At 48.3% G+C, this 10,254-nt stretch overlaps 1 protein-coding gene across 1 annotated transcript in view; it reads right to left on the reverse strand.

The window, feature by feature from the left end:
* UGGT1 (UDP-glucose glycoprotein glucosyltransferase 1) overlaps positions 1 to 4,911 on the reverse strand; it is a 123,923-nt gene extending 119,012 nt beyond the window's left edge. The window contains exons 1-2 of the mRNA XM_021717310.1: positions 4,870 to 4,911; positions 4 to 333 (exon numbers count right to left, since the gene is read on the reverse strand). Of these exons, the coding sequence (XP_021572985.1) occupies positions 4 to 333; positions 4,870 to 4,911 (372 nt within the window). The remainder of the gene's footprint in view (positions 1 to 3; positions 334 to 4,869) is intronic.
* Positions 4,912 to 10,254: the final 5,343 nt, after the last annotated feature.

Below are 10,254 nucleotides of genomic sequence, written 5' to 3' on the forward strand. Positions count from 1 at the left end.
GACCGCGACGCTTCGCTGCGCTGCGGCCGGACCTGGACTTCGGCGTCCCCGCCGGGTTGGGTTCGGGCGCCCTCCCCCGCCCTCTGTGCGCAGCCCCGGCGCGCGGTCTGGACGCTTCGGCATCCTGGACTCCGTCGAAGCCCTGGGTGGTGGCCGGCGGCCCGAGCTGGTGAGAGGAGGCTCTGGACTGCGTGAGCCGGCGCGGCCTGTCTCACTCCGGCGATGGCAGCTTAGTCGCAGGGACTCCTTCGTGCTTTGAGTTTCTTTTTTATTCCGAGTCGCTGCGAGGTAGTCTAAGCGCACGTGGCCCTGGGCGGACCGTTTCGCCTCTCTCTTTGGGGAGTATGTTTTCGGCGGTCAAGTCGGAGTGAACCGAGAGCTAAAAGTAGCGTCAGAGCATACTGAGCCAGGTGTGGCGGCACAGGCCTGTCGTCCCAGCACTTTGGAGGCAAAGACCAGAGGGTGGCCTGAGTCCAGGGGCTCGAGACCAGCCCGGCAACGCGGCGGGACCTGTATCTGCGGCGAATCAAAACACGAGCCGAGCGTGGTGGCGCGCGTCGGCGGTGCCCGCTGCTCGAAGGATCGCCCGAGCCCAGCAAGCCGAGGCTGCGGTGGCGGGAGCGTGCCGCTGCCCTGCGGCCTGGGGACCGAGAGATCCCTACTCAAAAACTGGCAGTGCGTTGAAAGTGGTCATTTTCACTGACTCTCGGTTGCAGAACACAGAGCCCTTTCCCTGAGAATGCCAGAACAAGAACTAAAAACCTTTGCTTCATCTGTTAGCCGTGTGTGCTGCATTTAAGCACTTGCATAGCTAACGGTTGTGTTGTGTTTCCTATTACCTGATGGAACAAGAGGAGTCAAAATGATTTTAAGGAATAAACGTGTGTACTTTAAAATTCATCTCTTCAGGGAGCTTTTGTCTTGTGATACCAGGTGGAGCCAGGTACAGCTGTTCCGTGGGTTCTTGATTCTGCCACAGAGAGGGATTTTGGGGCGAGTCCAAGGTATAGTTCAAGACAGAATTTTGTTGGAAGAAAAGGCACACTCAAAGCTCGGGCGCCTTAAGAGAAAGGACACATGCTTGCCTCTGACAAGCTTTATATAACTTTACAGCAGTGATTAAGCAGACTCTTTTCTGAGCTAAGAGTGGCTGTAGGTGTCTGGTCACAAGTTTTGATTATTACCAACTCAACCTAAAGGTCACAAGGACCTTCTAAATAATGAGAATTACTTCGAACTAGATTTGGGTTTTCTTTTTTTAATTTTTAATTTTTTTTTTTTTTTTAGTTGGAGTCTCACTCTGTCACCCAGACTGGAGTGCAGTGGCCGCTCCTGGCCACTGCAGCCTCAACCTGCTTGGCTCCGGCAATCCTACCGCCTCAGCCTTCCAAGTAGCTGGAACTACAGGCGCACGCTACCACACCCAGCTAATTTTTTTATTTATTGTAGAGATGAGGTCTCGCCAAGTTGCCCAGGCGTGTCTCGAACCTGCGGGCTCAGACAATTCACTCACCTCTGCCTCCCAAGGCCCTGGATTACAGGCTGAGCCACCGAGCCCGGCTTAATTTTTAATTTTAAAGATGTGGGGTACAATTCAGGGTTCAGGATCTATGGGTTTTTCATAGATCATGACTGTGTTTCAGGTAATTCCCTATTTTTTCTGTGATTTACTGCATGGTAGTTCCACATTCCAACCCTCAAGGTGGTCAGGTCTGGTCGATGGGGTGAAGGTCATGTACTGATACGCAAAATATCTGAATGCTTACCCTGTTCTAAATCACTCCTGCCTAAGAAAATCTGGCTGACTACTTCTAAATTGTGTTAACTATGCCTGCCTCATTAGTAGCTGTCCATACAGTATTTTCTACTCTGTCTTTAAGTTAGTCCAGGTGATGCATCTGTTTTTAATTCACCACATTACAAGACTGGCTATTTACTTTTTTTTCTTAAACTGGTCTTCTGCTTTATGATACATGACAAATTCAAAATTTGCTTAGTTTTAACAAAAACTGTGATAGTTCAGAGTTTCTAAGAAAAGTGAATTTCTCTTTTTTTTTTTTTTTTTTTGAGTTGGAGTCTCACTCTGTTGCCCAAGCTGGAGTGCAGTGGCACGCTCCTGGTCTCCACAGCCTTGACATGCTGGGCTCCAGTGATCCTTCCGCCTCAGCCTTTGAAGTAGTGGGAACTACAGGCGTGCGCTACCATGCCCAGCTAATTTATTTTATTTATTGTAGAGATGAGGTCTCACCAAGTTGCCCGGGTGAGTCTCGAACCCCACGGGCTCAGGCAATCCACTAGTCTTGGCCTCCCAAAGTGCTGGGATTACAGGCTGAGCCACCAAACCTGGCCCAGAGAAAGTTTTTTTAAAGAGAAATTTGCAGGGCTCAGTGGGCTCCAGCGATCCTTCCGCCTCAGCCTTCCCAAGTAGCTGGAATTACAGGCGTGCGCTACCACACCCAGCTAATTTCTTGATTTATTGTAGAGATGAGGTCTTACCAGGTTGCCCAGGCAGGTCTCGAACCCGCGGGCTCAGGCAATCCACTCACTTTAGCCTCCCAAAGTGCGGGATTACAGGCTGAGCCACCGAGCCCAGCTATGATTACATTTCAGATATCTTCAGTGCAACATCAAAACCAGAAATTGGTACTGTGTGTGTGTGTGTGTGTGTGTATCTTTGTCATTTTATCACACGTGCAGATTTGTGTAACCACCACAAAGCAAGAACAAGAACTATTGCAGCACTACAAAGGTCTCCCTTGTCCTGCCCTTTCAAACAGAACCACCCTTCTACGCCTACCCTCCCTAGCAATCAATTTGATGCTAAATCTAAGATTTTTCAATTCTCAAATGCTATATGAATCAAATCATACAGTTTATGGCTTTTTGATTTGGGCTTTTTTTCACTCAGCATAATGCCCTTCAGAGCTCTCACAGTCGTGTATATTAAATAAATCTGTAACTTTCTATTGCTGAAGAATATTCCATGGTACAAAAGTACAGATTTTCTTATCACCTATTGAAGTAAATTTGGATTGCTTCCATTTCTGGGCTAATAGAAATAAAGCCACTATGAATATTTGTGTATAGGCTTTTTACATAGACCTAAGTTTTTATTCATCTAGGATAAATGACCAGGAATGATTGGATTATATGGTGAATGTACATTTGGTTTTTGTTTTTTTTTTTGAGTCGAAGTCTCACTCTGTCACCCAGACTAGAGTGCAGCGGCCGCTCCCGGCCGCAGCCTCGACCTGCTGGGCTCCAGAGATCCCTCCACCTCAGCCTTCCAAGTAGCCGGAACTACAGGCGTGCACTACCACGCCCAGCTGATTTTTTTTATTTATTGTAGAGGTGAGGTCTCGTCAAGTTGCCCAGGCGGGTCTCGAACCCGCGGGCTCAGGCAATCCACTCACCTCAGCCTCCCAAAGGCACGGGATTACAGGCTGAGCCACTGAGCCCGGCTTACATTTGGTTTTTAAGAAACTGAAGCTTTTGGGGGGAGTTTCTGGGTCTCGTTCTGTCACCCAGGTTGGAGTGCAGTGGCACAGTCATAGCTCAGTACAACCTCAAACTCCGTGGCCTCAGCGATCCTCCTGTCTCAGCCTCCCGAGTAGCTGAAACCACATACATGTACCACATGCCCAGCTAAAGCCAAAATGGCTGAAACATTTTGCATTCCTACCACCAATGTATGAAAGATACAGCTTATCTGCATCCCTATCAGCATTTGGTATTGTTCTCATGTTTTGTTTTAGCTATTCTCATAAGCATAGAGTGATATCACCTTGTGATCTTAATTTGCATATCTCTAATGGTGTTAAACATATTTTCACATGCTCATGTGCCCTCTGTGTATCTTTTGGTGAAATATATCTTCATCCATTAAGCCATTTAATTGGATTATTCTTTTTTTTATTATTGAGTTTTGAGAATACTTTATATATTTTAGATGCAAATTCTTTATCAGATATATGACTTGGAAACATTTTCTCCCAGTCTGTATCTCGTCTTTTCGGCCCCTTAAAAGTATCTTTCTCAGAGCAAAAGTTTTTAATTTTGATGAAATGCAATGTACGAGATTGACAATTAAGCTCATGAACTCATCCTAGAAAAAGTTCTGCATACCTCATTGCTGAATATCACTGTCATCACCTTTGAAGTATTCCTTTTGGGAAGCTATGCACCAATACCAGCACCCAGTCCACCTGTCAAAGCACTTTTGGAACTCTTTTTCTGGAATGGCCATCAGGGCTGTCGTCATGTGACCCTTGGTGTCCTGTCATCAAAATGTCTTCTTTCAATATTTCCTTATCTCTGGGTAAAGAAAAAAAATTGGGAGCCAGATAAGGTGATTAGGGAGGGTGTTCCAATGCAGTGACCTGTTTGCTGACTAAAAACTCCCTCACAGACAGTGCTGTGTGAGCTCATGCTTTGTCATAACGCAAGAAGTCCTTTAGGACCATTTGTGTACACACTTTTCTCATGCCAAAACTTTCAGTTAGGATTTTCCCTTTTTTTTTTGAGTTTGAGTCTCACTCGTTGATGCTTTTTTTTGTTTTTGTTTTTTTGATTTTGAGTTTGAGTCTCACTCAGTTGCCCAGGCTGGAATACAGTGGCACACTCACAGCCACCCCAGCATCGACCTGCTGGGCTCAGGCGATCCTTCTGCCTCAGCCTTCCAAAGTGGCAAGAACTACAGGCATGCACCACTGCACCCAGATAATTTTTGATTTATTGTAGAGACGAGATCTGGCCAAGTTGCCCAGGCTGGTCTTGAACCCACGGGCTCAGGCAATCCACTTGCCTCAGCCTCCCAAAGTGCTGGGATTGCAGGCTGAGCCACCAAACCCAGCCCCTGTTGATGCTTACTTGATCTGTGCTTCTCACAGTCAGCTGAAGATTTTGACGCATGATTCAGTGAATTTTTGCAATGTTTTCATCAGTTCTACTCATTTCTGGCCATCCTGATCTCTCTTCATCAGTGATGCTTTCTCTTCCCTCAGAAAAGCCTTCAGTCCATGCGTACGATGCTGTTTTCTCCATGGCAGTATCCCCGTAAACTTGGACTAACATGTTCCTAAATTCAAGAGAAGAGGAATACCCCACTCCAGGCCCCTCCAGCCATCAATGTCTGGAAAGGGAAGTATCTAGGTCCAGCCCCCTGCAGCCATCCTGTCCCACCTCAGGTGGGGGAAAAACATGCTTGTGAAGTTCACAGTCAAGGGGAATAGCTCACCAAAAATCTGCATCACTGGTTATTTACTTTCAAGTCTTTAAATATTTCTCTCCACTCTGGTCTCATTGCTTGTTTTGTGAAAAGCAGTCTGATGTAGTTCTTACCTTTGCTCCTTTATATAGGTAAGGTAGGGTTTTCTCTTTGTCTTCAGTTTGTGCAGTTTGAGTATCATATGCCTAGGTATGGATTTTTTGTTTTTTATCCTAAGTGGTCTTCTCTGAGCTTCTTGGATTTGTAGTTTGGTTTCTGTAATATATATTTTTGTTTGTTTTGTGTTTTCAAAGATGGAGTTTTGCTCTGTTACCCACGTCAAGATGCATGGTACATTCACAGCTCGCAGCAGCCTCAAACTCCAGGGCTCAAGCAGTCCTCCCGCCTCAGCCTCCAGAGTAGCTGGGATTACAGGCATGCACTACCTTCCCAGCTTTAAGTTTTATCTTGTAAGAGGTGGGGTCTCACTGTGTTGCCCAAGCTGGTCTCAAACTCCTGGCCTCCGCTTTAGCCTCCCAAAGCGCTGGGACTACCAGCATGTGCCATCACACCCAGCTGGGTTTCTGTAGTCGAATCTGGAAAGTTCGTAGTGGTTATTTCTTCTTGCTTTTTAGCTTTTCCTGCTCTTTTCTCTCTTCCTGTCCCTTTTGGTGTTCACACCATGTATATGCTACATGTTTCATAATTGCCCCATCATTCCTGGATATTCTGTTCTGGATTTCATCATTCTTTGCTCTTTGCATTGTAGTTTGGGAAGCTCCTGTGGACACGTCTTCAAGCTCATTGACTGTATTCAACTGTGTCCACCAAAGGTGTCCTTTGTGTCTGTTACTGTTTTGGAGTTCTGCCATTTCCTCTTGATGTTTTCTTAGAGTTTCTATTTCTGTGCTTACATTACTTATCCCTGCTTGTTGTCCACTTCTTCCATCAGAGTCCTTAGCTTGATAATCAAAGTTATTTTGAATTTCCAGTCCAATAATTCTAAGATCTTTGCTATATCTGAGCCTGGTTTTGATGCTTCCTTTGTTTCTTCAGTTGGTGTTTTTTCTTGCCTTTCAGCATGCCTGTAATTTTTTGTTGAAAGCTGGACATGATGTATCGGAGAAAAGAAACAGGTAAATAGGCCTTCCTCTGTGAGCGGAAAAAACTCAAACTTTTTTTCTGCTCTCACACCACAATAAACACAGAAGACTTCTGTGACTTTCTGAGCAACATGGTGTGTGCCTGTAATCTCACTCAGCTACTTGGGAGGCTGAGGTAGGAGGATTTCTTGAGGTCAGGAGTTTGAGACTGGCCTGCAAAACATAACAAGACCCTGTCTAAAAAAATAACAATAAGAAAGACTTCTGTGACCAAATGTGCGGGGATTTCTCCCCATCAGCAAGCAGTCAGTTCTTCATTGGCACCAGCTGCGTGTCCCCAGTCCAGTTCAGTTCTCATGTTGTCTGCCTGGAGGTAGCATCAGATCCCACAGGCTGAGGCTCAGTCCCACAAGACTGCCCCCACCTTCAGACACCAGTTGCAAGTGTGGTCTTCTGGGACTTCTGACCAACTGGCTTCCCAGGTGGGATCCCAGGAGCCACACTTTAGACTCAGTTACTTAGCTAGAGCAGCTCGCAAAACTCAGGGAAATTAGTCCCTGCTTGTTATGAAGAATAATTTAAAGGATATGAAAAAGCAGCTAGAGGAAGGGATACATAGGGCAAGGTCTTCCCGTGGATGTGGGGATGCCACTCTCCTTTTTTTTTATAGAGATGAGGTCTCACTATGTTGCCCAGGCTGGCCTCAAACTCCTGGGCTCAAGTAATCCTCTAGCTTCAGCCTCCCAAAGTGCTGGTATTACGGGTGTGAGCCACCATGCCTGGCCTTCATGGATGAGTTTTTGTTCTCGTTCCATGAGGTCAGCTGTCCAGAAGCTCTCCGGGAACCTGTCCTCATGTGGTTAACAAGAATGACATGCTAGAGGCATACATTGCTGGGCAGAAACATCCTTTTAATTAAGCCTTAGTCAGGCTGCAGTTTAGCCCATTTCCTTGTAGCCAGAAGTCAGGTATCACTGCATGCTGGCCATTTGCATCACCATTGCTCTTACAGGTAGAATTTCTGACTATGGAGTCATGGGGCTTCTGTGTAAGAACTGATTGACGGCCAGGCTCGGTGGCTCAGCCTGTCATCTCAGCACTTTGGGAGGCCGAGGTGAGTGGATTGCCTGAGTCTGCAGGTTCAAGACCAGTCTGGGCAACCTGGTGAGACCTTGTCTCTACAACAAAATAAAAAAATAGCCAGGCATGGTAGCGTGCATCTGTAGTTCCAGCTACTTGGAAGGCTGAGGTGGAAAGATGGCTGGATCCCACTGGGTTGACGCTGAGCATGCCACTGCGCTCCAGCCTGGGTGATCGAGTGAGACTACAACTCAAAAAAAAAACTGATTTACATCCCCACAGATACAATCTGTGATGCTAGAATAAAAGACTTTTGTTTAAAAATTACTAAAGATGTTTTTCAAATCCTCAGTTCCAGAGGAACAGAGACACCAACAAGTTTGAAGACCCTACAGAGAAAGCCAGTCAGCACGCAGTTTCTTCATCTCCTCATCCCATAAATTGACCCTGCACTCTTTGACCAATCAGTGATCCCTACCCCTGAGGCCACTCCAAACCCTTTAAAATCCCTGGCCCCAAATTCCTCAGGGAGGCAGATCTGAGGCTAAACCCTTTTCTCTGCTGCAATCCGTAGAACCTTGGTATATGAACTCGCTGCACCCTGGGCAAATGATCCCATTACAAGTCCTTATTCTCCATCATTGGTGCAGAGTCCTAGTCTCTTATCTTTGATAATCGGCCTCAGGAGGGAAGCTCCCTTGACTTACCAAGCAAGGAGCCAGACCTCCTGAGGGCTTTTGGGTTGTCCAGCTTCTCCTGTCAGACCTCTGGCTGTGTGTGCTGGGTCTGCAGCGCGGCCGGGCTCTGCTTCGTGATTGGCCTTGCTGACCCCTCGGCTCCTGCCTAACCTCGCAAATGTGCACACACATTTGCCATAGTGTCTGCCTGCTTCTGCAGAGGACATAAGGCTGAGGAAGTGAGTGTGAACTCTTAGCACCACTGTCTCCACTCCTTATTTAGCTACTACTGGGTGATGCCACACAGACCCTTAATCTTACTGAATTGTCAGAGGATGGTATCAGGAGATCCTTTTGTAGTTTGTCTAGTGTGATGATTGGATATTCACGCGCACCTGTGTGAGAAGTGCCACACTTAAACCTTGTTATGATGTGGGCATGTTACCCATCTGACAATTTAAAAAAAAAAAGAAGGAAAAAATTAGCCAGGCGTGGTAGCGCGCATCTGTAGTTCCAGCTACTTGGAAGGCTGAGGAGGAAAGATCGCCGGAGCCCAGCAGGTTGAGGCTGCAGTGGCCGGGAGCATGACACTACCCTCCAGCCTGGGTGACAGAGTGAGACTCCAACTCAAAAAAAAAAAGAAGGAAAGAAAACTAGCCGGGCATGGTGGCATGCGTCTGATGTTCCAGCAACACAGACGGCTGAGGGGGAAGGATGGCCTGAGCCCAGCAGGTGGAGGCTGTGGTGGCCATAAGCGTGCTACTGCACCCCAACCTGGATGACAAGAGTGAGACTCCAACTCAATAAATAGATAGATAGATAGATAGATAGATAGATAGATAGATGGAAGGAAGGAATTAAATACCTGAATAGCCGGTGATCAAAGGAAAAGGAGGCAAGACAATATATTCAGAAAGAGGAGAACAACATTCAGACAGATTGTAAGACCAGCCGCCAGGTTCTGAAGGGAATCATAGCTGGGAAACTTGATTAACATACAGGAGGTTTTTATAAGATTGAGGGTGGGCTGGGTGCGGAGGCTCAAGCCTGTCATCCCAGCACTTTGGGAGGTGAAGGTGAGAGGATTGCCTGAGCTCAGGGGTTCAAGACCAGCCTGGGCAACTTGGCGAGACCTCGTCTCTACAATAAATAAAAAAATAAGCTGGGTGTGGTACTTGGAGGGCTGAGGAAGGATCACGTGAGCCCAGCAGGTCCAGGCTGCAGTGGCCGTGAGCATGCTGCTGCACTCCAGCCTGGGTGACGGAGTGAGACTGACTCAAAAAAAAAAGATTGAGGGTGCAGGGGAGTATATAGAATCCCCAGAACAAGCCTGCAGGTAACTGGATTTACTGCTGAGAGGGCTCCAGTATGCCTTTGCATAAATGTTAAAATGCCATATGAAACTTGCCGGGAGCTGTAAGGATATGAGGTTGCCAGCGAAACTGGTTGTGGAAAGCAAGCTTTGATTTTAACGCTTCTTTTTCCGGTTGGAAAAGGAGTGCAATTCAGCCCATGTGTTGTAGGGACACACGGCACATGTGAGCACGGTGGCGCCCAAGAAGGCCATCCCTGCACTCCAAGTCGGGAGGCGACCCTGAAGGCTGTCGCGGTCACTGGAGTGCTGTGCTCCGCAGGCTGCCCATGCCAGGGGAAGCGGGCCCAGCCGTGAAAAGCAGAGGCTGCTCCTGAGGGGAAAGGGGAGCCCCTCGGGGCGGTGCAGGCGGGAAACTGCTGCCCTCCGAGGTCCGGGGCGGGTTTCCGTCCCGCCCCCAGGGTTGGTGACGCGGTGGGTGCCCTTCGAAGAGCCGAGTGCCTCCCGGCAGATGTCACTCCCCGTCCCAGCGCCTCTCGCTCCCGCCTCAGCCGCAGGGTGGGCTTTGTCTGGGCCGAGGGGTTGGCAGCCCCGCTTCACGCGGTGTGGCTTGGGAGAGAAACCGTTCACCGTTTCCCGGACGCGGCATTTCAAAACACCTCAATGCCGCGCCTCAAACCAGGAAACGGGCCCGACCCTCGGGTCCGCTGCCGCCGGGGCCTTTCTGTCCGCTCTGTACACCTGCTTTCCCACCGAAACAGGACAAGGGAAGAAAGCAACGACCGGGCTCTCCAGGCGCGTGCCGGCGTGACGGCAGAGAAAGGCGAGCAGCCGGGCGGACGCGCGGCGGCCGCAGCCCGGCCCGCGCGGCTCGGC

Source organism: Carlito syrichta, unplaced genomic scaffold, assembly GCF_000164805.1.
Source record: "Carlito syrichta isolate Samal-C Ts95f unplaced genomic scaffold, Tarsius_syrichta-2.0.1 Scaffold309641, whole genome shotgun sequence".
Taxonomy (NCBI): Eukaryota; Metazoa; Chordata; class Mammalia; order Primates; family Tarsiidae; genus Carlito; species Carlito syrichta.